The sequence below is a fragment of the Guillardia theta genome (assembly GCF_000315625.1).
Source record: "Guillardia theta CCMP2712 unplaced genomic scaffold GUITHscaffold_55, whole genome shotgun sequence".
Lineage (NCBI taxonomy): Eukaryota > Cryptophyceae > Pyrenomonadales > Geminigeraceae > Guillardia > Guillardia theta.
Window position 1 is genome coordinate 198,723 of NW_005434619.1, and position 26,640 is coordinate 225,362.

General features: G+C 52.7%; 10 protein-coding genes across 10 annotated transcripts; 4 read left to right on the forward strand and 6 right to left on the reverse strand.

The window, feature by feature from the left end:
- Positions 1-2,420: 2,420 nt before the first annotated feature.
- Positions 2,421-3,207, reverse strand: GUITHDRAFT_153653 (hypothetical protein). The gene is made up of 6 exons (XM_005828963.1): positions 3,153-3,207; positions 3,052-3,109; positions 2,957-2,996; positions 2,751-2,801; positions 2,654-2,705; positions 2,421-2,531 (listed from the first exon to the last, which is right to left on the reverse strand). Exons 2-6 carry the CDS (start codon positions 3,107-3,109, stop codon positions 2,490-2,492), a joined length of 243 nt encoding a protein of 80 aa, XP_005829020.1. The 5' UTR covers positions 3,153-3,207; the 3' UTR covers positions 2,421-2,489.
- A 2,103-nt stretch (positions 3,208-5,310) lies between these two features.
- Positions 5,311-5,841, forward strand: GUITHDRAFT_47850 (hypothetical protein; the record flags this gene model as incomplete). The annotated part of the gene is made up of 1 exon (XM_005828964.1): positions 5,311-5,841. A coding segment is annotated over one exon (531 nt), but the record flags the coding sequence as incomplete, so codon positions are not given.
- A 556-nt stretch (positions 5,842-6,397) lies between these two features.
- On the reverse strand, positions 6,398-7,243 carry GUITHDRAFT_141515 (hypothetical protein; the record flags this gene model as incomplete). The annotated part of the gene is made up of 1 exon (XM_005828965.1): positions 6,398-7,243. One exon carries the CDS (start codon positions 7,241-7,243, stop codon positions 6,398-6,400), a length of 846 nt encoding a protein of 281 aa, XP_005829022.1.
- A 3,483-nt stretch (positions 7,244-10,726) lies between these two features.
- Positions 10,727-11,398, reverse strand: GUITHDRAFT_141516 (hypothetical protein; the record flags this gene model as incomplete). The annotated part of the gene is made up of 1 exon (XM_005828966.1): positions 10,727-11,398. The coding sequence occupies one exon, from the start codon at positions 11,396-11,398 to the stop codon at positions 10,727-10,729; it is 672 nt and encodes a 223-aa protein (XP_005829023.1).
- Positions 11,399-13,931: 2,533 nt separating this feature from the next.
- GUITHDRAFT_74318 (hypothetical protein) lies at positions 13,932-14,272 on the reverse strand (the record flags this gene model as incomplete). The annotated part of the gene is made up of 3 exons (XM_005828967.1): positions 13,932-14,016; positions 14,063-14,162; positions 14,212-14,272. 3 exons carry the CDS (start codon positions 14,270-14,272, stop codon positions 13,932-13,934), a joined length of 246 nt encoding a protein of 81 aa, XP_005829024.1.
- A 1,105-nt stretch (positions 14,273-15,377) lies between these two features.
- Positions 15,378-16,411, forward strand: GUITHDRAFT_141517 (hypothetical protein; the record flags this gene model as incomplete). The annotated part of the gene is made up of 7 exons (XM_005828968.1): positions 15,378-15,496; positions 15,747-15,822; positions 15,893-15,928; positions 15,975-16,073; positions 16,165-16,185; positions 16,262-16,324; positions 16,388-16,411. 7 exons carry the CDS (start codon positions 15,378-15,380, stop codon positions 16,409-16,411), a joined length of 438 nt encoding a protein of 145 aa, XP_005829025.1.
- Positions 16,412-16,801: 390 nt separating this feature from the next.
- GUITHDRAFT_111898 (hypothetical protein) lies at positions 16,802-17,664 on the reverse strand (the record flags this gene model as incomplete). Its single annotated transcript, XM_005828969.1, has 3 exons — positions 16,802-16,926; positions 16,983-17,039; positions 17,088-17,664. 3 exons carry the CDS (start codon positions 17,662-17,664, stop codon positions 16,802-16,804), a joined length of 759 nt encoding a protein of 252 aa, XP_005829026.1.
- Positions 17,665-18,893: 1,229 nt separating this feature from the next.
- On the forward strand, positions 18,894-19,957 carry GUITHDRAFT_153654 (hypothetical protein). The gene is made up of 8 exons (XM_005828970.1): positions 18,894-19,058; positions 19,111-19,241; positions 19,287-19,335; positions 19,401-19,495; positions 19,549-19,621; positions 19,667-19,719; positions 19,765-19,811; positions 19,856-19,957. Exons 1-8 carry the CDS (start codon positions 18,902-18,904, stop codon positions 19,911-19,913), a joined length of 663 nt encoding a protein of 220 aa, XP_005829027.1. The 5' UTR covers positions 18,894-18,901; the 3' UTR covers positions 19,914-19,957.
- A 15-nt stretch (positions 19,958-19,972) lies between these two features.
- On the reverse strand, positions 19,973-22,475 carry GUITHDRAFT_111900 (hypothetical protein; the record flags this gene model as incomplete). The annotated part of the gene is made up of 5 exons (XM_005828971.1): positions 19,973-20,381; positions 20,604-20,690; positions 20,741-22,057; positions 22,108-22,186; positions 22,400-22,475. 5 exons carry the CDS (start codon positions 22,473-22,475, stop codon positions 19,973-19,975), a joined length of 1,968 nt encoding a protein of 655 aa, XP_005829028.1.
- A 984-nt stretch (positions 22,476-23,459) lies between these two features.
- GUITHDRAFT_41068 (hypothetical protein) lies at positions 23,460-25,915 on the forward strand (the record flags this gene model as incomplete). Its single annotated transcript, XM_005828972.1, has 12 exons — positions 23,460-23,558; positions 23,781-23,839; positions 23,946-23,973; positions 24,027-24,063; positions 24,112-24,161; positions 24,214-24,285; positions 24,539-24,648; positions 24,761-24,863; positions 24,996-25,064; positions 25,336-25,426; positions 25,627-25,660; positions 25,840-25,915. Coding segments are annotated over 12 exons (828 nt in total), but the record flags the coding sequence as incomplete, so codon positions are not given.
- Between the last annotated feature and the right edge of the window lie 725 nt (positions 25,916-26,640).

Genomic DNA, 26,640 nt, shown 5'->3' on the forward strand with positions numbered 1-26,640 from the left:
CAACAACAACAACAACAACAACACAAACACAAAAAAAATCACTCCTCCTCCTCCATCCATCCTCCTCCCCCTCATCATCATCATCATCATCATCATCATCATCATCATCATCATCATCATCTCCATCTCCATCTCCATCTCCACCTTCTCCATCATAATCTCCACTATCATCATCTCCATCATCTCCTCCTCCTTCTGCAGCTAGAGCAGTCATACCAAGGATAGATATCCGATTCCCTTGCAGCGAGGTGAGATGTCAAAAAACGCTCCCAGCGCACTCTTTCCTGATCCCTGAAATCCAAAACGCGTCAACCTCGTGTCAACTTTTCATTTCGACCGTTGAAGTTCACTTCCTGCTTCTTTGCCTTGGCCCCCCTGCCCCTGCCCCTGCCCCTGCCCCTGCCCCTGCCCCTGCCCCCTGCCTCTCTCCACTTAACCTCCCTGCCTCTTTCAATCCTCCTATCCCTGTTCCCCATATTGCGGTATCTTTTGCCTTGTTCCTCCTCTCCTCCTTCTTTCCCTCCTCCTCCTTCCTTGCTGCTCCTCCTCGTACCTGCCCCATGGTGGTCTCGAGCACAAACAGCGGAATCCCCAGGGCGAAGAGCGAGATGAAGTAAGGGATGCTTGAGGCTAGTCAAAACTCCCTCCCAACCTCTTCAACTCGTACAGGAAAGTCGCTCCTCCATTTCTGTAGCACAGGAAAGGAAACCTCCATATGTTTCCTAGGCCGACGGCACTGACGATCCACAACGTCATACAGACAACAAGAGTAGGAGAAAAAGAGGAAGCTTGTAAGAAGCTTGGCAGGAGGAGACGGGGATACGAAAGGAAGGGCAGAGAAGGGGAGGTGTAGGGGCAGAGGGGAGGAGGGGAGGATGAGGGGAGAGCGAAGTGAGTTGAACGGGGATTAGGAGTGGAAAGAGCAGTGAGGGAGGGGAAGAGGACGGAGCAGGAAAGAATGGAGGTGGAGGAGAGAAGAGGAAGAGAGGAGAAGAGAGGAGAGGAAGAGAGGAGGGGAGGGGAGGGGAGGGACGGAACAATGCAAACTGAATCAACCTTCCTACAGCAGCGAGGATGTATGTGATCCGAGATGTCCACAGCTGGTACGAGATCAGATGCTGGAGAGAGGAGGAGCGGATGAAATACCTCAGTGTCTTCCTTGGGATCATGGAAAGTCTTGTCAGACAGCAGTCTCTTCAATGAGAATCTGAGCAAGGGAGAGTTTGAGCTCCAATCGTAATGCAGCGCACAGCTCACGATCCGAGCTCGATGTCGCTCTTCAGCGCGCTGATGCAGACAGAGGGAGGGAGGGATGACAGAGGTCATGTCAGTGATGGCAGGTTACAACTTCAGATAACCTGCTCTCCTCGCTAGAATGCTCCGTGTTGTCACGCACAGTGGACAACTCGATCTCTTCATACTCGACGTTTCGCTGCTTCTCCGGTGCCTTGGAGGAAAGTTTGAGCGCACTTCCATCTAAACATCAAGCAAGTTGAAATGTGAGATAACTCACCCTCTCAGCTCGCTCATCTGTCATCGGATGCTGCATCAAACTCCGTTAAGCATGAATCGTAAAGAACTTGCAGACTTGGCTCCTGGGAGATACAAAATGCTTGTTCAACGCATGATTCGTCTTGAAACGAGCTCCAGCTTCTATGGACATGCTGGCCATGCCACGGGACTCGCTTTGACCATGGTCCACCCTTTTCTCCTACTCCATTCCCTCCCCTCCTTACGTCCCCTTCCACTTTCTTCCTGCAACATCGACTTTGCCGTCCGACACGCCACTCTCTATGCATCAATGCTCGCTGAGGAGTATCATTTCGTCCTGAACCATGGTGCTCCCACCTCCTCATCCTCGTTATCGTCCCCGGACAGTCTTTACCACGTCTCCACACTTTCTTTACTGCTCGAACTACATAGACTCTCCTAGCTTGCGTCTAATCGCTTGCATTCCTCTCTTCAGCATCACCTCCTCCAGTCCCCCTATACTGCCTCGCTCCGCATGTCCCTAGCTGCTTGTCCTCTCCCCCTCCTCCTCTCCTCCTCCTCCTCTCCCCCTCCTCCTCCCCTCTAGACCTCGCCATCCCGTCGGACAGTTTCCCCGACATCCCCTACTTTGTCCTCATCCCCCCACATACCACTCATGATCTTTTCTTTCTGCTTTTCTTTGCCGCTCACTGAGTCAGTGCACTGCCAGGCTCGCCTCAGTGCCGGCGGCGGGCCGGGCCGGGGGCCGCTGACAGTCCCGAGTCCTTGCGGGTCGGGCCGGGCCAGTGACCGTCAGTGGGTAACTGAGCCAAGTCTCGGATGCACAGCCCAGATGAGGCAGGATGGCGGGGGCCCGGGAGGCTGCCGGACCAACGTGACGGACTCCCCGGCCCCGGCCGCGGGTCAGATTGCTAGCTCAAGCTCAAGTTAAGGTTACTACTTTATGACTTCCATCCGAACAGTTGAAACAGGAACGATTCTGCAAAACCTTTTCACGCTCAACACTTCAAGTTCGGGTTATATGCCCTGCCAAGACCTGCCTGCAGCGTGCCAGTCAGTCACGGTTGGCGTTTTACACACTCGATCAATCTCTTTCATAGTCTGAGTGATCCATCAAGTCCTCCACAGCATCTCAACAAATCCACATGCGGCATATCATTACCTGTCCCGTGAAGCACCAGATCTTGCTCGGGTCCGTCAGGAGCTTACGATACCTTCGATTGAGTCAGAGCATGAAAGAGCTCAGGTCGCATGCTCACTGGGCTTCTGTTGGCATCGAAGACAGCAGATCTCGATTCCATGAAGCATAACTGCGGTGAATTAGCTTTAATGCCCGAATGCATGAGAGCGAAAGGCAACGAAGAAGGTGAGTTGTGGAAAGCTTTGCATGAGAGGAAGATGTGAGAATAAGTGGAGCTGAAAAACATGAAGATGTTCATGAGGTTCTCAATGAAAAGAAACTCACGGTTCGACATCTGCACAATCGCCAGTACCACATGACGAATCTACAACGGAAGTTAGAGTTGTGTCACCTGCAATGAAAGCATCGTGAGTCGATACCGTCATTGGGGTTGTACTCATGTGCAGCACCCATGAACCAAAGTTGCTCTCCGAACATCTGTCGCAGAGGTCATCCTAGCAGGATGAACACTCTTGTTTACCTTGCTACAATGCCTTGCTGTGACTTCCTCGCCTCAGCTCCCTCGCCCACTTGCGGTCGCCAGCAGTGATGGACTGGAGCAGCGAAGTTCAGACGCGCACACGAGACCATGGCAAGAGCTTACATGCCCGTGCTGAACAACGCTGGTGGAGATACCCAACCTATGATGCATCCAAGCATTCATACATCGCTCTTCTATCAAGCAGCACAAACGATTTACCTCTCCTTTGCTTGATGGGCAAGGTCCCGCAGGCGATCTTGCTCGGCCTTCCAAGTGAGCTTGACGAGCATAAAGCAGCCTGCTGAGTCTTCAGCACACGGCGACTCTCGAAGAGATTATTAGCTTTCAAGGTTAGTTGTTTGCTCCAGTTGCAGAGGCTGGGTAAGAGATTCATTATGTCAAATCCCTCTTTTTCATGCCTTGTTCTACCCTCTTTCCATGTGATGTTCTCCCCTCTGTCTACAACATGTTCTCAGCCATCACATCAGACACCATCTCAGGAGTCCTCACAAATTTCTCTCTGCATTCCTCTCACACCCTCTTCCATTCTGCCGGTGTATCGTTACAGTTTGCCTGTGCATGGATGGCCTTTCGCGCACTGAAAACTCACGGTCAGGCTCGGGCCGCCTCCGGGCCCGGCTGCCGATCAGTCCGCCGGGCTCGTGACTTCCGAATCATCGGACTGCGTACTGATTTTTAACTTAACTTTGAGTAAAGGAGGGTACGGCAGTGGCGCGGCCGCTCCTGATTGTCCTCGTACTGATTTTTAACTTAACTTTGAGTACAGGACGCGTGCTGCGACGGCCCGGCCGGGGCCCGGGGCCCGGGGCCAGCCTGTGCCGCGAGAGTCAGCACTCACATTGCCGGTGCCACTCGGAGCGGAGATCCATGCCACCATCAAACTGCCTCGCAGCAGACACTATCATTCCATTCTGAGGGGGGCTGGACTTTACGTATTAGATTGGTGATAAGTAAAACCAGCCGTAGTTGTCGCAATGGCGTGCGCAAGGGGAGCCCTATGGGTGCTACTGGTGGGCGGGGCGGAGAGACTGGCGGCTATGGCTGTGGTGGCAACTTCTCCTTCATGCAGAGATAGAATCCTGCATCCTTCCTCCTCCTCTCGTCAACTGCTTGCCGCAAGCCGAAACGCAGCAATGCAGCAACAGGTTTCGTTCCGAACTGACCTGATCCCTTCATCCGCCTGCTTCTCCAGCAGCTATGAAGCTTCATGCACCTCTGATTCAAGGACTTGGTCGATAGAGGCAAGCTCGTTCCTTCCTCTCCTGCAGCCCTTCTTTGTGGCACCTCTTCGAATGCGTTGTCGACCCTCCGAGCCCCCCCCTTGCCAACGTCTAGTACGCCAGTTTCGAGGCAGAGCATCGTCTTGCTGGTCGCCTCGCGCTCTCCTCCACCACCCGTGCGAGACATGTACAAGGTAAGCATGCGAGGCGAGTAACTTGGCGAACAGTGATCTAGCTGTACCACATTCTCCTCCTCTTGAATTGCGTCCCTTCGATTTACTCCGGTGTGCAGGCAACCATCCTGGATGCCCCAAAACTCAGGTCTGTTCGGGAGGGGTTATAGCACCCGAACACTATCGCAATGCCGACATGGGCAGCTCTCTCCGCGAACTATGACTCAGCATGCACCTCAGAACGGCGTCAGCGCGTCTGAGAGCGTGGCTGGTGGCTTCCAAGACTTTGCGAGCGCAGCCTCCGAGGCCTTCAAGCTAAACGGGACAGATGGGCTGCAGAGTTTTTTGCAAGACGGCAGTCACGGTCTTGCTCCTCCTGAAACCAGCACGGAATGGATCGGCCTGTCTCAGATCGTCGGGAAGGAATCGGTCGGGAAAGAAGCCTCGGCTCTCAACTGTATTCTTGCAGCAGTGAGCGAAAGGGATCATGACTTGGCCATGAGGATCTTAGACGAGATGACACTCAGACCTGATCTCATCTCGTTCTCTGTGTGCATAGAAGCATGCTTCAGGAAGGGAGAGCTCGGCGCTATGAAAATGCTGCTGCTGCAGGCTCAGGAGATTGCGGCAGCGAGCAGGAAGGCGTCTGGGGTGACTCGTCAGATGAAGAAACGACAGAAGTCACTCTCCTTTGGTAAAGGGACAGCAGGTCAAGTCCATCCCTTGAAGGAGGTCTTCCCAGACATGGAGATCCTCTTTGAGAGCGACGACGTTCTGGTAGTGTCGAAGCCGTCGGGGGTCCAAATGCACCCAGTCAAGTCTACCCCGAACAAAGGCCGGGCCAGTCTCACCCTTGCCGATGCTCTGATCAAAGTGTACGGAGAGGAGGGTCTCAGTCAGATCTCTGAGTTTCCAGGAATCGTTCACAGGCTGGACAAGGGCACCAGCGGAATCCTCTTCATCGCAAAGTCTGACGTGGCACATGCTGTCCTGGCGTCTCTGTTCTTCAAGCGGAAAGTCCAGAAGTGTTATCAGGCGCTTGTTCCGTCTTGTCCCACCGACGAAACAGGAGGAGAAGTCCTTTGTGGTTCGATCGATGCCAAGGTAGATGGGCTCCCTGCCCAGAGCTCATGGCGAGTCCTCGAAAAGTTTCCCGGCAGCGGAAAGAGAACGAAAGCCTCTTTAATCGAGGTCACTCCTATGCAGGGAAGGAAACATCAGGTGCGAGCGCATCTGTCCGTCCTTGGTTGTCCTCTGCTGCTGGACCCCATCTACAAGGCTTCTTCAAAGAGCAAAGGGGGGGATGACAGTGCGAGTGAGATCCAAAAATACATCGCTGAAATCGCGAAACAGTGGGATGACGACAGGTTCTTCTTGCACAGCTCGACCTACAGGGTTCCGGCAATGATCCGGAAACCCTTTGATAGGCCCGATGACGCAGGGCTGAACGAGGAATCCTACCTGTTTGAGGCACAGAGTAAGCTGTGACTGTGACCGCTGCGCCCTGCGATAGCTGACAAGCTTTCCAACAGGACCAGCATGGTTTGAGAAAGTCTTGAGCACTCTCAGGAATCATTAGACTTTACTGTATAGGTGAAAGACGAAGGCGGGCGAGCGGGGGGGGGGGGGGGGAGGCGGAAAGAAATGAGGTTTACATAGATGGACCATCACATAAATGGCGAGAAACGATTGATCCACACTGCTCAACATCGTCAGCCTATAGTGGTACACTGCATCGATGATGCCAACAGAAGCCTCAACCACTGCTATTCCTAATCGTACTCCCTCTACGTTCAGTTTTTACTCTCCTCCACAAAAGCATTCCATTCTCTCAGATCCGATTCACCTGTCCGACCTCCTCGCCCTCGCCTTGTTCCCTGTCCCCTTCTCTCTCCTTCTTTCTCGCCTCCTGCTTCTTGCTCCTTCCAGGCCTAGCCTCTTTTCCTCCTTCTTCCTCCCCTCCATCTCCCCCCTCCCCCTTCCCTCCCCCCTGCCCCCCTTCCCCCTTGTCCGTGCAGCTCAGCCCCGCAATCACACAGCGCCAGCACGGTCGCGTCTCCTCGCACCACAGCCCGCTCTCCCGGCAGTGATCGCACGGCTTCCCGCTCGTCTCCTCCCTGCTTGGCCTCCTTCTCTTCCTCGCGCTCGCGTCCTCCTCCACGCACTCCTGCATGTCCTCCATGCACCGCCCGCAAGGCCGCCCGTCGTCGCACCTCAGCTTCCTTCTCCTGCACCCCTCGCACGCCTTGGCCGCCCTCCGCTTCCCTTGGGACGGCGCTGGCACGTCCTCGCCCCCGGGCTCCAGGAAGCTCTCCACGTCCGACGACGACATCTGCAGGTACGGCAGCTCGTCGTCCACCGACGGCAGCCCTGACGGGCACTCTTGGCTCATCGCCTCTGCCAAAGACTTGCGCCCGACCTCAAGACGGCTGGCGCCCAGATCGTGTCTGTAGTATCCCCTGCTCGTACACACCCTAGTCACCCCCACCCGTGTTTCCAAGAAGCCTTGGTACTGATCTCTCCGGGCCTCCATGAGGTCATGACATGACCTGGGGGTAGGGATGAGCTTGCTATGGGCGCGTGCTGGGGCAGGAAGCTTGTGTTGGATTGAAAGGAGGATTGGGAAGGGAGGATGCGGTTGTTCAAGGCTGATGCCGGGGTCCTGGCGCCACAACATGTCAGTAATGAGGTTAGGTTTGTATACGATGCAAGGCACGACTCATGCGAGACGAAGGGATAAGGAGGCATTTGAGGTATCCAGGAGATTTGCAGGAGGGTAGCGAGTGGAGGCCTAGTAATGGCAATGCCGTGAAATGATTGTGTCACAAGTCTCAGTGAAGCCACGGCAAGGCAAGTAAGGAGAGGAGCTGATGAAAGGAGCGGCTGAGCACTGCGCAGGGGCAGGAGTAAGGAGAGGAGCTGATGAAAGGAGCGCTGCGCAGGGGCAGAAGCAGCAGGAGTGTACGGGGGCTGGTGCGTTGACGAAGGAAATTTGACTTGAAGCGCGTCAGAGGAACGAACCTCGGGATTGGCGAGAAAATGGGGGGGTGGGGTATCACGGATTTATCCGGATGTGGTGGGTGATAAGTACAAAAAGGTGGGTAATGACTGGTAAACGTATGGGTAGGGGTGACAATCGAGTAGGGGTGTCATGGATTCAATTTGTGGAGGGGTGGCCTATGGTGAATCGTGACTCCAGGAATGGGGAAAAAAATGTCACGATGACTAAACTTTGTACTAGATTTAGGAGGGGTCCCTTGCACTATGTCGAAATGAGTGATGGGGGTGGGTGGTTTTTCTGTTTCGGAATTATCTATTTCCGGCAGGAAAATCTTAAGAAATTTCGGGAGCAAGGGGGGAGGGAAAGAGGGCGGAGGGTACAGAATGGGACAGATGGAAGGGGAAGAAGGTGGAAGGGAGAAGAAGAATAAGACCTCAACGAAGAAGAAGTGTCCAAAGTTGATGCAAGGAAGGTTGGTGTTGACCATGTTCAGGAAAGGGAACGATGTATGTGACATTGGTAGCGAGGATGGCGAGGAAGGGTGGTGAAGAGAAACCTGTGAAGTCATGGAGACGATGGGTTTGTCGGGTCAGGCAACACGACTGGTATCAGTGAGATACTTCGGCTGGTCTTATCATTCTCAAACATACATTCAACCTCCGCTTGACTGTCTTTCTCTCTATATATATCTCGCTCATTTCCTCTGTATAGAACAGGAGCGATAAGAAAAATCGAGTGCAGCAAAGCTTCGTGCGAGGAGTGAATTAGCGGGAACCAAGAACTCTGCCCGTCTCAACTACCGACCATGACCACAGGCGTATCCGTGAAGCGAAAGAGTATCTACTTGCAACACACAGAGACGAGTTGGAGATATTGAGACAGAGAAGCAGTGAAATATTGGGTCAAGAGCAGACGAAGTTTCAGAAATTTGTTGTTGTACATACAACCTCCGGGAAGGAGGGAGAGCACCAGTTGCTCTGGTGTACAACATTTGTTGTGGAAAGGAAAGGCATCTGTTGATCAAAGCGATGATTCAAAACCAAAGAAAAATGGTCTTACACTTACAACAACCAACCGATTCAACCGGATGCAATCAGATTATTTCTCCCTCACCCCGCTGATGATTCCACCACGCAAAAGCATCCGCACTCGCTGGCTCAAACCCAAAACAAACCCTTCCAGTCAGCCTCCCCTTGTTCCCTGTCCCCTTCTCTCTCCTTCTTTCCCTCCTTCATATTCTCCCTTTTCCCTCCCTATCCCCCTGGCCCTGCAATCTTCCCCTTCCCCATCTCACTCCCTCCTCCCCCTTCCCTCCCCCCTGCCCCCCTTCCCCCTTGTCCGTGCAGCTCAGCCCCGCAATCACACAGCGCCAGCACGGTCGCGTCTCCTCGCACCACAGCCCGCTCTCCCGGCAGTGATCGTACGGCTTCCCGCTCGTCTCCTCCCTGCTTGGCCTCCTTCTCTTCCTCGCGCTCGCGTCCTCCTTCAAACATGACTTCGAAAGATCAAAAGAGGTTTGCTGCTTGCTTGCTTGCTTGCTTGCTTGCTTGCTTGCTTGCTTGCTTGCTTGCTTGCTTGCTATGAGCGCGTGCTGGGGCAGACGGCTTGTTCAAGGGAGTCCAGAGCTGTCACTCAAGAGAAGGATGCCGTTGTTCTGATGCCGAGGTCCTGGCGCCACTACACGTCAGTAAGCCTTCAACACGCGTCCTGTATTCATGTCAGGATCGCAAACATGGCAGGTCGACTGATGATGGCCTTCTACCTCTGCTTGCACCTACAACCCCTCAGCCGATGTACAGCCGACGACAGTCTCGTGCATGTATCAACTTTGCTCGACTAGAGCTGGCAAAGATGGTAAGCGCTCCTAAGACTGGAGGATGAGGTAGAGTCGAGGAGATCAGGTAAGGATTGGATCGGTCAACTGTTGAGATTTCCAGCCGCAGAGGTGAATGATTGAAGTTTTGTTTGCAGTGCTGAGGTGGAGGTGTGAGGAGGAATTCAGGATACAGGACTCGTGTTTAGACCATGACTGTTGGGGCACGGTGACCAGACCAAAGATTCATACCGCACACCGTGCCCCGCACATGGAGGGGAATGGGTTTCATGTCCTAGCCGACAGTAGTAGCCTGTCGTGCTCGTTGTGTGCTAGTAAACGCAATAGTGATTGCTCTGGTGTTGCGTGTACAACAACTGTGATGGACAACAAGCGATGATTGAAGGCAAGTGTGGACAGGAAAGAAATGGTCCAAGTAAGAAGTTAAAAAAAGAGCAGATTTTTATTTGGCTACATGACAAAAGATGGATACAACGTTGGGAGCAGGGGCCCAGCGACCTTTGGACAGAGCTGCAGATGGCTTTCAGCAAGGACGAGCAACTCTAGGGGAGGGAGGATGAAGCAAAGAAGATACGGCTACTATGAACAAGCATCATGGAGGACAAGAGAACCTGGCCTTCAAGGAAGAGGGGGAAGACGGGAAGGGATATTGTTTTTTTACTGAAAATAGGATGATGACTCGTAGAAAAAATGGGGTACCGTTCATTTAGTTGGAAAAAAAAGGATACAGAGGGGGTGGGGTCCTCTATTTCGGAATGGAAAAGTCATGACCAGGGGAGGACGGCTGAACTAGTTCAGGTCGAGAGTGAGCAAGGGACTGACGAGGATGGTGAGGGAGAGCGTTGGGAGAGGTTGAGTGAATCGCAGGAATATTCAGAGCACTTAGTGTTCAGAGCACTGCCACTCACCAATGCTGACTCCCTTTCAACTCGAATTGGAAATACAAGCTGTCACTTCTGAAATTGTTTCCGTAGATCACATACCTGAGGTAAACCTGTTTCTTCCTGCTGGCCTTCGCCTGTTGACCTATATGCCAGGAAGGGCCAATGGACTATTGAGCACACCGAATTTTGCGCTGGATTCGAGCAGCATTCTTGAAGGCAACCCTTCAAATTCGTACAAAGTCTAATAGAACAAACAAAAAGAAATGAAACACGAGCATGTCCAAAAGAAGACGAGGAGGGATGAATGAGCGGAGAGAATTCCGTTGTGGTTTGCACTATAACAATCGACTACAAACAATTTATGTGAGTCTACCTTCTTGATCAAAGAATTTGATATTTGCTATTCCGACATCCCTCCTAATTTCATCCTGAGCGTGCACATTACAACTCATTGAAACTCAGGTTAGCCTCTCCGACCTCCTCTCCCTCCCCTTGTCCCTTACACTCTGCCCCTCCCAGGTTGCCTTCAATAACAATCTCTCCCTCTCCACCCTCCCCCTTCCCTCCCCCCTGCCCCCCTTCCCCCTTGTCCGTGCAGCTCAGCCCCGCAATCACACAGCGCCAGCACGGTCGCGTCTCCTCGCACCACAGCCCGCTCTCCCGGCAGTGATCGCACGGCTTCCCGCTCGTCTCCTCCCTGCTTGGCCTCCTTCTCTTCCTCGCGCTCGCGTCCTCCTCCACGCACTCCTGAAGGTCCTCCATGCACCGCCCGCAAGGCCGCCCGTCGTCGCACCTCAGCTTCCTTCTCCTGCACCCCTCGCACGCCTTGGCCGCCCTCCGCTTCCCTTGCGACGGCGCCGGCACGTCCTCGCCCCCGGGCTCCAGGAAGCTCTCCACGTCCGACGACGACATCTGCAGGTACGGCAGCTCGTCGTCCACCGACGGCAGCCCTGACGGGCACTCTTGGCTCATCGCCTCTGCCAAAGACTTGCGCCCGACCTCAAGACGGCTGGCGCCCAGATCGTGTCTGTAGTATCCCCTGCTCGTACACACCCTAGTCACCCCCACCCATGTCTCCACGAAGCCTTGGTACTGATCTCTCCGGGCCTCCATGAGGTCATGACATGACCTGGAGGTCACCGTGCCCGGTAGAGGAGCTTTGCTATGAGCGCGTGCTGGGGCAGACGGCTTGTTCAAGGGAGTCCAGAGCTGTCACTCAAGAGAAGGATGCCGTTGTTCTGATGCCGAGGTCCTGGCGCCACTACACGTCAGTAAGCCTTCAACACGCGTCCTGTATTCATGTCAGGATCGCAAACATGGCAGGTCGACTGATGATGGCCTTCTACTTCTGCTTGCACCTACAAACCCCTTAGCCTCCTCTGCTGTCAGACGACAGTCTCGTGCATATATCAACTTTGCTCGACTAGAGCTGGCAAAGGTGGTAAGCGCTCCTAAGACTGGAGGATGAGGTAGAGTCGAGGAGATCAGGAAGGAATGGATAAGGGCAGAAGGCAATTCAGGGGAATGAAACATGAAAATTTGAAATACAATGGAGTTTGAACGCTTCTCATGTCACAGTGAAGAGCAGGAGAAGCGGGAATGGAAAATTTCAGGTGATGGTATGAAAGGTTATCAAGTGAAATGCTGTAAACAACATGGTCTCATGAACGTTTTTGAGGGGCGACATGGGAAGCTAATGGATCAACTGAGAAAGTGAGATAGACGGGAAGAGTATGTTCTTTAACATGAAGATTGGATATGAAGCATTAGCATACAGAAACAAGGTCGGGTCAATGCGAAAGGAGAGTGTAGAGGAAACAGAATGCATGCAACTTGCGGATGAAATTTGTAGTGCAACTCGTGGATGGCCAGGACACAAGTAAGCATAGGGGGCCAACGAAAGTGTTCAGGAGTTCAAGCAAAGCAGACGCATGTTGCAAGAAGATGCAGAGGATAGGAGAAGTGCGTGATTAGGAGAAGGCGGCTGGGGCAGGCGGCCAAGAGGCTTCGAGGAGGATCAGAGGAATAGTACCAGGGTGTGAACATGTAGGATGGAAGGGGGCGCGACAACGGGGTCAAATGTACTAAAATGATAGGGTACTGGGGTCTAGGGGGTAGTTTGACATGGGGTAGGGTGCGTTTGGTGGTAAAGACAGGGGTGGAGAGAGGATATGCGGGGTCTTAGCGACTTTCTGGTCAAAAAAAAATTCAAAAAAACATCGTGACCCGAGCAATTGCCGAATCGAGGTTCGAGAAGGGGTACTTCCGATGGTGAAAATATGGTAGGAGAGGGGTGGGTGGTATGATCGGAGTAATCTCACAATCTCGAAATAATAGAAATAGATGGTTTCGGCATCGATCGAGGAATTTTCTATTTCGGGCAGGGGATTGATTTTATATGTATTGTAGCCTCTCCGAAAAAAAAGATTTTTATCTTTTTTTGGTTTTGGTCCAAAATTGGAAGGCGGAGGAAAGAAAAAGGCTCAACAGGGGGGCGGATAGTGAGTGGGGGCGTGAGGGAGGGTTGAGGAAGGGGAGGAAGGAGACTGAAACACCTGTGGGAGCTCCCTCAGATCATTCCTCTTCCATCAAAGACAACGATATACGCCTTCGATCGCCGTCCTCCTTCACTATCCATTTCGCCTGCTTGCCCGCACGATCAATATATCGCTGTCTCAATTCTTCCCTCATCCACTGTCCAGCTATATCTTCATATCTACCCCTGTCCCTGGCACATTCTACCCAAATTCCAGCTCTCCTTCCTTCTTTCGTGCACTTTATCTCTGCCTCTCCATCATCTCCCCTCTTCCTCCCTCTTCTTGCCCAATTTTCGTCTATTCCATCCAAAATTTACTCCAAACCTTAGTGTGTCAAGGAAGAGGAGCTCTGTATGGGGTCTCGGGGAGGGATAAAAAGCCCTTGAAAGGCTGATGTGGAGCTGATGCATTGCCGTTTTAAGAATCACAGAGAACAGAAGGAAGGGAATGAAAGGTGGTGAAGAATTGAGTGAGGTAAGGAGCAATTGGATTGTGACGGTGAAGAAGGGAGTGCAAAGTCACCGATGGCGGAGGAGGAAAGGATGGAGCGAGCGAGCGGAAAAGGACGTGAAGGAGTTTGAATTGAGACAGTATTGAGCCATATGGGAGGGGAGAGCAAAGAGAAATAGGAGAACGAGAAGGCTGAAAGGGTGATAGGGGGGGAAAGGGGGGGGGGGGAGCGGGGGCATGGAAATTGGAGTGGGAAGGGGCAAGCGCGCAAGGAGCGGGCGAGGGGTTGGGAGGCAGAGAAAGATGCAGGGAAGGTATTGATATCCTGTGCGTATTGAATGATATCCTACACGAATTTGAATGATATCCTGTACGTATTGAAAAATATTATATACGTTCTGAATGATATCCTGTACGTATTGAAAAAAGATTACACTGCTGGTATATTCAGCCTTCCTGCTTTGTGAGTGGAGCCAACGTCGAGGGAAGCAATAAGTGTTGTGGAAGGAACCAATATTGTGACCACGATACAACACAGCGAACCGAGTTTATTGTACACTGCACAACCACACTTCAGACCCTCTGGTTCATAAAGCAATCAATCTACATCAGCATGTACAAAGACAGTCTCTGACTGCCTCAACAATATCTACAGAAACCTACTCGTGGGGCGAGTATCGCTCCTTCATCACTCGATACTTCTTGAACTGAATAATAGCGCAGAGCTCATTCCGTATGTACCACCTGATGATATTCAAACTTACTGCATGAAAACAAAAACTTAAAACACCTGCCCCGAGCCACAGCTCGCCTTATTTCTATGTCATCCTCAAGATGGCGATTTGTGAAGAACGCTTCCTTCACTTTCTTCTTGATGATCTGAAGACCACCTTCCATAGCTATTGACATTTTCTTCATGCTTGATAACTTGATACATACCAGGATAATCTCGACCAACAAGAATGAATCGCTTGTACAGATCTCGAACAAGAGGATGCATAGATCTGTGGAGAAACAGCTTCACATGAAGCAGCATTGCTAGGTCGGCAAGACTTGCCTTTTCTTCCTTCTTCCAGCCGTACAGAGATCACTCGATTTTGAGTTCTCACTTTAAATTCAGACTTGCCAGACTGTACCTAATTTCAACAACTTGTTACAATAAGGTTGAAATCCGCAATACAACTCAGAATTCTATTGAATTCTTCTGGTTAAGTACTAACGGCATCCCAAAAGTGATTGAGGGGGGAGCAAAACGACAAGAACATCACTGCTACTTTCATCCTCCAACGTCCGTCTCCTTCTACGCAGGAACTACAACATTGTTGGCATCGCTCCGGCTTTGTCCTTGAGCCCTCGTCCCTGCAGCATCACATGTAAGGACTGTGATTGGAGGAGGTTGGAAGAGACACTTGTGCACAACACAACAGATGCTCATATCAAGTGTTCCCGAAGTCTCCCCTCAACTTGCGGGTGGCAAGAAGGGGGAGACGGACCTTCTCGAGCACGCGGGGAGGTTCACTCGCAGTGCCTCTCGTGCACATAGACAGAGAGACATCCCGCTCGACTTGTACAGCACAAAGAATGCGACAAGGAACAGAGGGTCAGATTTGGCTCGTTGAATCATAGCATCCAAGGATGTTCGAGGTCGCAGATCTCGCAAGCGAATGGTATGAACGCACCTTTGGGAGCGATTCTGCAGCCTCCAAGGCTGAACAAGACAACGACGATGCTTAAACACTACCAATACATCCTCACCTTCCTCTGTATCTGCTTCCTCTCTCACTTTCTTGCCCTGCCTCGTCACGCATGCCCTCTCCTCTGCTGTCCTCCCCCTCCCCCTCCCCCTCCCCTTCCCCCTCCCCTCCCCTTCCCCCTCCCCCCCCCTCTCGCGCCTTGGCCACCACAGGCTTATTATATATTCAACTGATTTGTACCAAAATGTTTACTCAAGTTTATCTTTTTGGTATAGAATTTGACATTCTGTGGTACAGTTTGATATACTCAGCAACTAATTTGAAATTTAAAATGTAATTTAGATAGCTAATACATTTTACTGAAATCAAAATGAGGTCGTGCAAGTTTGAGAGTCATCTGATCCACACAAAATGCTCAGGCGTTGGCAAGGGGCGCGGGCGGCCCTTATGGTAGTCGCCATGTCAGTCTCGCTTGTCAGCTGCGAACTGCAACAAGGGGAGGAAGGAGGAGACGGAAGCTGCAAGGCAAGGTGAGAAGAACTGCCATGCAACGACCTTCTCATAAGGTTGATGTGGCAGCGAGGCTATAGAAAAAGTTCAGCCCCGATACAAGCCTAGCGCGGCCACCTTGACAGCATTCTTCAAGCTCCATGAGCCCAGGGAGCTTGACTGGAAAGCAGAGTTTGCTGTGCTAGAGATAACTGATGGCTGCCCCTTGAATGGCATGTATCGTCGGTATTCCAGTAGAATGTCGCTCCAGAGAACCTGAACTTTTGGAAGCTTCAAGCACTGGATCTCGGAGGGTGCCACAGCATTCCCTAGGCTCAAGATCAAAACTAGTCCTGGAATGGATCCGGTATGTCGTCCGCTTCAACCCTGACATGTCCATGATGCAAGTCTACACTCTCCGAAAAACGTGTTTGCAGATCATGCAGTTTCAAGACACGGAAGCAGTGCCTGAGGTTGTTGTTCGATTTTTGTGATTTTACAGCTCTGAAATGTCGGAAGGGGAATCTTGGGAAAGCGAGAGTTGATATTAGCGTAAGATCAAGCGTTGCTGAGAACATTCACCAACACAACTTACCTCAGGAGATGGAGATTGGAGAGGTCGAAGAATTGTTGCAAAGAAGAGGGATAGCAAAAGTATGAGAGGAACATGGTATTTGTTTCGAGTTTTTGAATGATCATTCTTGCCCAGGATCCTGTTCTGGCTGACAAGGTAAAAACATGGGATTTTGTCATTTTTGTGCATTCCTTGTTTGTCACCTCTGAATAGCACTGGACTGTTATATCAGGCGGAAGCAACTAAGCAGGCAAGGTTAGCGAAAGAAGAGCAGGCAAAGAAAGAAAGAGAGATGGTGAGTGTATGTTTTTTCCGCTCGTCATTTTCCTGTTTTGATTGATTGATGTAATTGTTACAGCAAGATCCCAAAATCTCTAGATGAGCCCTGGAAAAGAGCCTTTTTAACATCGAACAGTATGACCGATGAATGCAGATTGATCCACCTCTGTCGTCTTCTGAATTCAATAATACTTCTTACACGCACCGACTTCATCAAAAGACAACCATGTCGTATACTAAGCAGCACTCGTTACGAGTGTGCATGAACTCTCGCTCGAGAAACCTCATACAACCCAAGGCTATGAGCGAATTGACATACATGTATTGAAAAGATATTTGCCAGGCTTAAGTCGCTGTATCACTAAGCTCCTGTTTTTGATGTGGACGTCGTTGCTGACGACGATGACGTCGATGACGCTGTATCCACAGCTCGAATGTAGTCTCCGCGTATCTGTGAGTACTGGTAGCACCTCTGTAAACAGCTATGACTTAGTCACTTCATGGTGATGAACATGAGGACCTGAGGAGATCCATCCTGCAGAGGAATCTTGTCGTAGAAGAAGACTGGGCCACCACTTACTCCAATGATTGTGAAGGGGCAGGCATCTTCGGTGATGCCTGGTTAAAAAAAGAAAGGGTTGAGCATGGAACACGAACAAAGTAGAAATCAGCACCAAATGCTGCTAAACACTTCTTCCCTTCGGCACCTGTTTGAACACGGCGGAGCCAAACTGCAACCGAACATCAGCGGTGGTTAGTTCACAGCTCTGACATCGCACCAGTGCCATCTACAAGCTCTTCACATGCTGCGCATGCTGGATAGCAGGGGCAATTCTTGATCTCTCTGATGAACAACCATGTTTCGTTCTCATTCCTCCAAGTGTTGCGATAGTAGAGAGATCCGCGTGAGTTGAAATTCCTGCCATCAGGGCCATCCGGCCAGTTGTACTGCTTACAAAACATCCCCCAGACAAGCGGATCCTTGGTCCCAACATGAAAGGAGCTGAACGTGTAAGGTTCGATGTCCAGTCGAGTGTTTCCGATGACTCGCTGAGGCTTCATCTCTTTCTGCACTGACGGAGCCGAGGCCAGAGGGGTCACGCCGAAGGCCGAGAGCCCTTGGTACGGCTGGAAAGCACATTGCTGCTTCAGGACCTCTTGCGATCCCATCTGGATCACGGCACTCAGGGTCCTTGTTGTACAATCCTTCTTGTCATAACAGAAGTAGATGGTGGTGGAGCCCTGCGCTTGAGTGATGGAGAGCTCGTAGCTGTAGGAGTAAGGGAAAGGTCCGAGGCAGGGAGGGGGCACGATGTCATTCACATCGCCCTGCATCTCCATGAATTGATAGGTCATGCTGTAGACTCCTTGCACGTACGGTGTTTGTGTTGAGCACTGATCGATTAGAAAGAAAAGGCAGATGATAGGGACGGAGAGAAGATTCCTGGTGATCGTCATGATTGAAGCCTCAGAAGCTCGTTCTCGACCAGTGGCAAAGGTTCGTTCCTCTACTCTCACAGTCTCATCTCCTCACTGCGCCGCCATGGCCTTTACGGTCGCCTTCCGCCAGCCGCTGAGCCATGACGCCGGGCGACACTTCAACTTGAATGATTTTGACAGCCGGTCAAGTAAGATGTGGGGCGGGCCCGGCCCGGCGGGGCCTCCCGGTTGACTGAGTCACTTGCCAACTTTGCTCAGTGAATCATGGAACTTGAGCCGGGAGGCTTCAGGCGGCGCGTGCCATCAAAGTGCGAAGCCTTAAAGATCAGTACGAGGACAATCAGGAGAGTCGAGGAGGCTGTCGCACAGGCCACTGACACCGGGCGAGAAGAGAAAAGACGGAGCGCCGGAGAACTTGACACTGCACTGCCACCGAAACCGGGGGTACTCAGTACCAGGCTCAGCCGGGCCGCTCGTGATGACTCTCAGTCAACTTGGCAAAAAGCCTTGGCAACTTGACGGCCCGCAGACCGTACTAACTGAGTTGAGACAAGAAGTTTCAAAGCCTGAACTTCGGAAGTTCAGTAAAGATCGGACCGGACTCAGCCTGTGACCGTGAACTCGGAATGATCGTCGGGGCGGCCCCCGGAACTTCGGAACTTTGGTGGGCTAGTATACGTGACCGTTATATGAGTAACGGAAAGTTCTGAATTTGCCTTCGGTCCGTAGCCTGGGGTGACTCTTCACTAAGCCGCGCCCGCCATGTCCCTGCTGGATTGCGAATGAGCTGATTGCAATGGCGGATATGGAAGCGCAGTCGCGATAGACAACTTATGGCTGTGTGATAGAGAGAGATCACGCCTTGATGCTGCAGTGCTTGATGCATGTATGTGTCTTCATGCCATGCTTTCAAGTGTCTTCATATGTCTTCACATTGAAGTGTCTTCAAGTTTGCTAAGGGAGAAGCTTGTTATGTCCTTCTCTGTTGTCAGCTAGATGGACAGGAATAGAACATTTTGTCGAGGTGACACTCGAAGCTAGCATTGCCAGGACGCAGGATCCATGTTTAGCTAAACACATGAAGCAGCCCCGGCCCGGCTGCTTACAAACCTACAACTATCGCTGTTGACAAGCTTGTGCGCGGCAGGTCATCATGGTGATGGTTGTGGAGTACGGATCTCTTCCTAGGAGGAAGGATTCGCCCAGTGGCAAGTCGATGAGCCTGCGGGCAACCGCGACTTTCATCGCGTCTGCAACCCTCGTCCTGGGCAGCATCGCTGTTATTGCTGTGATCGGGCAGCAGAGAGCTGGTGGGGACGGCGGGCAACGTACCCTTATCTCTGATTCACTCTTGGACTGCAGGGCCAAGCGTCCTCGGGTCCTCGTTTGCCGCCGACATTGGGAGCGGTCTTCCCTACGACACGACCAATGCCCCAGAGGGGGTCAAGAACATCTGGTACTCGCCGGAACAGGCGTGGGAGGGCATAGACGAGGTCTTCCTCCTCCTTCCACTCCTGCCCACTGATGGGAGGCTTCAGGTGCTTCCAACGGAAGCTCAGGCGTGGGAGGATCAGTCGGACCCCGCAGGTAGGAGACAGGACAAGGAGGGCCCAGGATTTACCTGATTGACTCGTTTTGTCCGAACCCTCCAGTTGGATATGCCTTCAAGAACCCAGGCTCCGTCACTTCGGAGAATGGATGGGCTGGATACTATGATACTGTGCTGCATGACGGGGAGGAGACAGAGGCAAACCTCAGCTTCTTGCATGCCAGTTTCTCATCCTCATCTCTTGTGTGCAGGTCCTGCCCGATGAAACTGTGAACTCAGCTATGGAATACGACCCAGTCCTTGCAGGAACCAACTCCTTCTGGGGTGAGGGAGTCTGTGGATCAAGGGAGGGGGCTGAACTCTTGACAGGAGATCGTGGCGGCCAGAACGTGAAGGATCCCGCGCCATGGTCGAACAATGAGGTGCAGCTGCCTGCGGTGGTTGATAGCCTAGCTAACTGGTGGCAGCCGATGACGATCGCTGAGTACACCAACGGAGACTACGTTCCCTACAGGTGAGGGGAGATTTGCTGTGCGATGTTCGCCTCACAATGGGCAGCTACGCCGTTGGAGGTCCTTCGCACTCGTCCGTGGGCGAGGAGGAGGAGGAATCCTAAGGGAACGAGCCGAGATGGGCTGAGGACAAGTGTTCCTATACACATGTTGTTGCACGTATCTAAACAATCTCACTCCACTCCGGTCCCTGGAGTTTCACCTTCACCCTCAGACAGGCTGGTCCACATCGAGAGAAGCCGTCTGCCGCCAGCCCGAATCTTGTGCTGCTGACGCCATCGGCATGGAAGCGCTGCCGCCGTTGTTGCAGAACCTCCTCCTCTACCTCCCGCCCTACATAGTCGGCAACTTTGCCGTAGACCTGAGCTGAGGCCCTGGCGGCTAGGAAGCGAATCTTGTTTCGTCGCTGCGCGTCGATGCGAGCTCGGAGCTGCTCGGCCGACGTCGGAGGACAGGTGCTCTGATTCCCATGACTTCCCCAGCAGTCCTTGAGCTGCAAGAAGTGTTGGAAGGAGGTGAAGCTTCCTTGAGGCCAGTGCCATCTCTCCATGTGCAGCCCGACCTCCTCGAACCTGAGCGAAGAGCAAGTCACCGAAAGACAAGCGCGACGCCATGGGAGCGAGGACCAGAGGTGTGAGTGAGAGAGCAGAGGGGCAAGGAGAAGGACCTAGGAGACGAAGGAGGAAGGAGACGAAGCTACATGGGTAGGAGGGAGAGGAAGAAGCAGGAGGAGGGGTGGGAAGAGGGAGTTCCTGTTCAGGAGGTCGTGATCCTCGAAGCCCCACCCCCAAAACCCGTTTGGATATCCGTTTGCCAGCCGATACTGGTCGGAGGTCACCAGGATCGCTCCTCCAGCCGAGTCGACGCGTCCGAGAAGGTGCCTGGAGGACAAGGTGAGGCATCGTTGCCAGTGGAAGAGGAGTCTTGGCACCTGGGACCTCCCAGAGGAGGCTCGAGGTAGAGGTGGAGGGCCGAGGGGAGGGGGATGTAGTCCACGTCTTGCAGGACGAAGAGCTCCGACCCCGAGGCCTCTGCGAGCAAGAAGCCAACATTGAGCAGCGCCCCTCGGTTGAAAGGTCGACTGTCCTGCTGCTCCACGGCCCAGAGGGTGTAGGGGACCCGGGGGAGGAGCAGGAGCGCGAGGCTGTCTGCGAGCTTCTGCAAGCTCTCCTCTCTGTCCCTGATGGGAACGATGATGCTGAGGTAGACGCTGCTGTATGCTTCAGCCTCCTCTGCTCCATCGTTGAGCTCCGGCGGAGGCAGCAGCGTCCTCTCCGGTTTTCCTTCCGTCCCCTGGTCCACCACGCTCCATTCGCTGCAGGCAGCGACTCCCTGGCAACCCTCTCGATGCTCGCAGCAGAGTCGCGAAAGGGTCTGGGGGAGATCGAGGGCTGCAGGTTTGTTGGGCGGCAGCTCGTTGCCTCTCCTCATCCCGTCGAACACGACGAGCATGTCGCTGCTGCACTCGCCCGTGGGAGGAAGCGAGTCCATGGCTGACGAGACTGCGAGGGAGAGAGAAGCAAAGCTGTTGCTACCGTGAGTCGATGCCTTGATCTCTGAAAGAGAAGATGCAAACATGCAGCGTTTGTCGTCTAACATGTTCAGCACTGGTGAATCCGTCTTGATAAACATCAAAAATTCTCCGATTGCAGAGGTTGGAGCCACGAATGAAGACAGCAAACACTCGCTTTGGTTGAGGAAGCATGACTGGCCCACAAAGTCCTGAAGCAGAGAAGCTCTAAGAGCTGATAAGAACTCAGGAACAAGGAGAAATACAGAGTTGAAGAGGACAACAATCTCGCGCTGTTCCAGCAATGATTGAACCTCCAGCATAACATCCGACAACAACACGTCTTCCCGGCACAACACGCCCTGATCAAACCCAAAGCTCTCAATGGTTTCACGGTTTGTCCTGGAGACAGCACCGACTACCTCTCTGAGAGAGCTAGTTCCTTGTGCTCCTTGTGCGCAAAGTTCCATGAAGAAGACTCTTCCCCGCTGATCGTTCTTGAGCCTGCTGTTCTCCTTCTCGAGCTGGTTTCTTGCCGACAGAAATTCGACAACGTCTTCCTCAACTTCCTTGTCGTCCGTCCATAGCCTGACAGCGATGCTGTCCAGTTGTACACCGGATGTCCCGTGGAGGAGGAGCAACTCAAGCTTGTTGGGGGTCGGCGGGCGGGAGAGGTCCAAGTCAAGGAGCATGGAGGTGCTGTTGCATGCGGATCTGAAGGTTGTCAGGTGATGAGAGCTGGAGGAGAAAGTCAGCCCTTGCATCGCCTTGAAGCTAGTCCCTCTCACTTCACATAGACGGCGACTTGGTGTACCCCTGACTGACCCGCTCCGAAGCACTCCACTTGCACTTGAACGTCGATCGGAGCTGGGGAAGCCCTGTCAAGACAACTACACAGCAGGAGGAAGAGAACAAGTCTGTCACAGGCATCTATCACATTTCATCGCAAGGTTGTCATAGAGATCGCATGCCACCAAGTTGAATGCTCGTCAAAGTATCACAGCTAACAAGTTTTGACACCTGTGACAAACTCGTTTTGAGTGGGCCTGATGAAACTGACTCTTGCTCCTGCTTGGTCACCATCGAGCTCTCCCAGCTCCTCTCCCAAGGCTGTGCCCAGGTAGAGGATGCAAACAAGAGCAGAAAGCTTCAACATTCAGATTCGCGGCTTCAACTCCTCCTCATACTTCCCTTACACTCAACGGTACCCCACCCGTCCCCTCATCCCTCATTACCCGCCCGCCCGCCCACCCGCATCTCCTCCTCCTCCTCCTCCTCCCCATCCCCGTCCCCTCCCCTGTCCCCCCCCCCCCTCCCCCTCCTCCCCCTCCCCCTCCTGCCCTCCTCATGCCCTGTCTAGATCGACGGATTGCAATCGGGACTGATCCTGCTTTTCCCGACAACCGACCTTTGGTTACCCACCCCTCTTTCATTCTTTGTACCCCTACTCTTATATACAACTTACACCTAGAAAGCAGGGGTACATTTGATTACCCTACCCTTGGGAATTTTGGATAATCAATGCACAAAGGGCGCAGCGTGGGGAGGGCAAGTGCGAGGCGAGAGGGGGAAGGTGGAGAGGAGACGAGGAGACGAGGAGGTCGGTAGCGGCAAAGATGGCGGAAGGAGAGGTCAGAGCAGACTAGTGGACAAGGAAAGGAAGACAGCAGGTTGATGTATGTAACTTCCAGTGTCGAGACAAGATGCGATGGCTGAGGTAGAGGGTAGGAGCAAGAGGACCAGGTGAAGGAATGAGATGGTAGGAGAGGAGGGGAGAGGAGAGAGAGAGAGAGGGAGGAGGAGAGGAGGAGAGAAGTCGGAGTAAGATCAGGAAAGAAGAGCTTTCCCTTAGATCCGTACCCTCCTTTCGTTTGATGGTCGTATCCTGATCCTCCTCTGTGGCAGCGAACGAACCATGAACGGAGCTCATCAGCCTGCAGACAGAGTGACTCTCTTCGGTCTTGCTCTCCCCTCCCTCCCTCCCTCCCTCCCTCCCTCCCTCCTCTCCATCTCTTCTCTTCCATGCTCTTTCTCCCCTCGCCGCCCCTCTCTCTTTTCTTCCCTTTCCCCTTGATCCCTCCCCCGTCTCCTCCTCCTCCTCCTCCTCCTCCTCCTCCTTTTCGGTCTTTCTCAAGCATCATTAGGTGTTGGCCGACTTGGCATCTGTACAGCTCTTTGCCTGGAGAAGGCTGGATACCATGTCTTGGGAGTAGATGTGAACTCTGCATACATCGACAAGGTTTGAAAACATTCTGCCATTCCTTCAAGATGGTTGACGGCATGATGTTTTGAAACACAATGTGCTATGATAACCTCTTGTGATGCTCTTTAACAATCTTGAATGCGATTGCACACTCGTGTCTTCGCTCTCACTGAAACTAAACCTTGTTGCAAATCTTTTCTTCTGTTCTTACCGATCTCTTTCTCTGTTCACTCGTCTGCTCTGATGTACTGCATGTAGATCAACAAGAAGACACTGAACAGCCCGGAGCCCTCAGTCAACGAGATGTTGGCGACGAGGTTCGATCTTGATCATCACCATCACCACCACCACCACCACCACCACCACCACCACCATCATCATCTCCATCAACATCCAAAAAGTCGGACTGATCTCTTTCTCCAGCAAAAACTTCCGAGCGACCACGGACGAGGTTCTTGCAGCTGTTTGCAGCTCATCGCGCAAGTTGTGACGAGGATCAAACAGGACGAGGGAGTTGAGTTTGCAGACGTGATCATGATAGGTGAAGTCTGCCATGACGATCTTGTCCTGTCCTGTGACTTGTCACTAGTCGTTGCTACTCCATCGACGGGTGTGGACGACCGACACTACGATCACTCGGTGCGAGTGATGCGAGCCAGTGCTGAGATGGGTTGATGGTGGAGACTTGAAGGCGCTCAGTATGGTCTTGTCTTCTCTCAACAAGCGCAAGTTGCACAACAAACATATCGTCATCTGCTGCACTGTGAGGAGAAAGTTACTCCTTTCCTCCCTCCTCCCTCCTCCCTCCTCCCTCCCTCCCTCCTCCCTCCTCCCTCCTCCTCCTCCCTCCTCCCTCCTCCCTCCTCCCTCCTCCCTCCTCCCTCCTCCCTCAACTTCTTGCTCCTGCTCTTCTCCTGATTTCCCATGCCTCATGCTGCGGATTTTTCCTCCCTCCTCGTCCATGTTCCTCCCCCTCCTTCTTCCTCTGCTTCCATGTCATGCAAGTGTTTTCGTAGGTTCTCCCAGGGTACTGCAGGAAAGTTGCGAATTTCCTCGTCAAGGATTGCGTCAACACAACCATCTCGTACAACCCAGAATTTATTGCTCAGGTGATGTATTTGCTCCTGTTCTTCTCAGAATTTTGCGATGTTGACATGTCGTGTAGGGCGATGTTATACGGGGATTGTTGCGACCGGGTGAGATGCAAGTTGCTGGACGTTTGAATGATTGAGAAAGAGATGCTATTTGCAAACAGACATGGTGCTGATCGGAGAAGGGACGAAAGATGCTGGCGATGTCCTTGAGACGATGTACCGAAGAATGGTTGAGAATGAGCCTGAGGTAATGAGATGATTAAGGTGTAGATGATGATGATGATGACGACGATGACGATGACGATGACGATGACGATGACGATGACGATGACGATGACGATAACATTCTCGATGATGATGTTTCACTTTTGCTTTACAGATCAGGAGAATGTCGCCGGAGAGTGCAGAGATCTGCAAGCTTGCAATTAATTGTTTCATCACTACCAAGGTATCAACAACGTCACCCTCCTCTTCTTCCTCCTGCTCCTGCTCCTCCTTCTCCCTCTCCTCCCCCTCCTCCTCCTCCCCCTCCTGCTCCTGCTCCTGCTCCTGCTCCTGCTCCTGCTCCTGCTCCTGCTCCTGCTCCTGCTCCTGCTTCTGCTCCTGCTCCTGCTCTTCATCATCATCATCATCATCATCATGACCACCAATAATCACGACGATAAACTTCATGATTCCAACTTCTCATCATCTTACTTGCTCTGTTCCTGCTCCTTCAGATCGCCTTCGCCAACATGATCGGAGATGCTGCTGACAACACTGAGGGGGCAGACAAGACAGACATTCTTGAAGCTGTTGGGTGTGACTCAAGTGAGTACTGGGAGAAGGAGAGATGCAAGTTATGAATGAGGAGGAGGAGGAAGATGAGCAGCAGCAGCAGCAGCAGCATGGGCAGGAGCAGGAGTAAGAGCGGGAGGATGTGAAATTAGCGAGAAACGGATAGAAAGAGGACGGGAGCACTGGATGAAGGAGTTGGAGAGAGAGGAGGCTCATCAACTCGTTTGTCTCAGGGATTGGAAGCAAGTGCTTGAAACCTGGATACGGGTGCGTTGAAAATCCCCTACTACCCCTCCCGCCCCCCCCTTCCCTCCTACCGTTTTCTTCCTTCCTCTCCTTTCCTTCCTCTCCACTTTTGCACTCTCTCTTCTCCACCTCTCACCTCCCTCTCCCTGACCTCACTTTCCTGTTTTCCCTCCTCCCCGGCTTCTCTCATCTGCCCGCAGGTTCGGAGGGCCATGCTTCCCGCGCGACAACAGAGCGCTGGGGCATCACATGCGGAGTGTGGGAGTGGAGGTGAGATGGGAGGAAAGGAGGAGGAAGGGAACGAGGGAGGGAAGTTGAAGGGGGAAGGCAGAGAAGAAGAGGAGAGAGCAGAGCAGAGCAGAGCAGAGCAGAGCAGAGCAGAGCAGAGCAGAGCAGAGCAGAGCAGAGCAGAGCAGAGCAGAGCAGAGCGAGAGCAGAGCAGAGCAGAGCAGAGCAGAGCAGAGCAGAGCAGAGCAGAGCAGAGCAGAGCAGAGCAGAGCAGAGCAGAGCAGAGGAAACAAGAAGAAACAAGAAGGTTGGGAGAGGAGGAGAGGAGCGAGGAGTTCATTTGCATAGAAGTGACTCATCCTAATGACAGGAGGCGACGAGCTCTTCGTTCTGCTAACAGGACCTTCGCTGCTACAAGCTAAGGTTTCTCCTCCTCTTCTCCTCTCCTCTTCTTTCCCCCTCTTGTCTCCTCTTCCTCTTGCCTTGTTTCTCATCCTCCTCTCCCTCATTTGCAGGTCCACGACCAACAGAACGGGAGGCACAGCGTGAGCTACACGCTATCAGAGGCAGGGGAGTATCTGATGGAAGTCCTCGTCCTCTTCGAAGATGGAGTAGGGTAAGAGGAGGAGGAAGCGGAGCAGGAAGTGTATGGCGAGAGGAGGAGCAGGAGCAGGAGCAGGAGCAGGAGCAGGAGCAGGAGCAGGAGCAGGAGCAGGAGCAGGAGCAGGAGCAGGAGCAGGAGCAGGAGCAGGAGCAGGAGCAGGAGAAGGAGC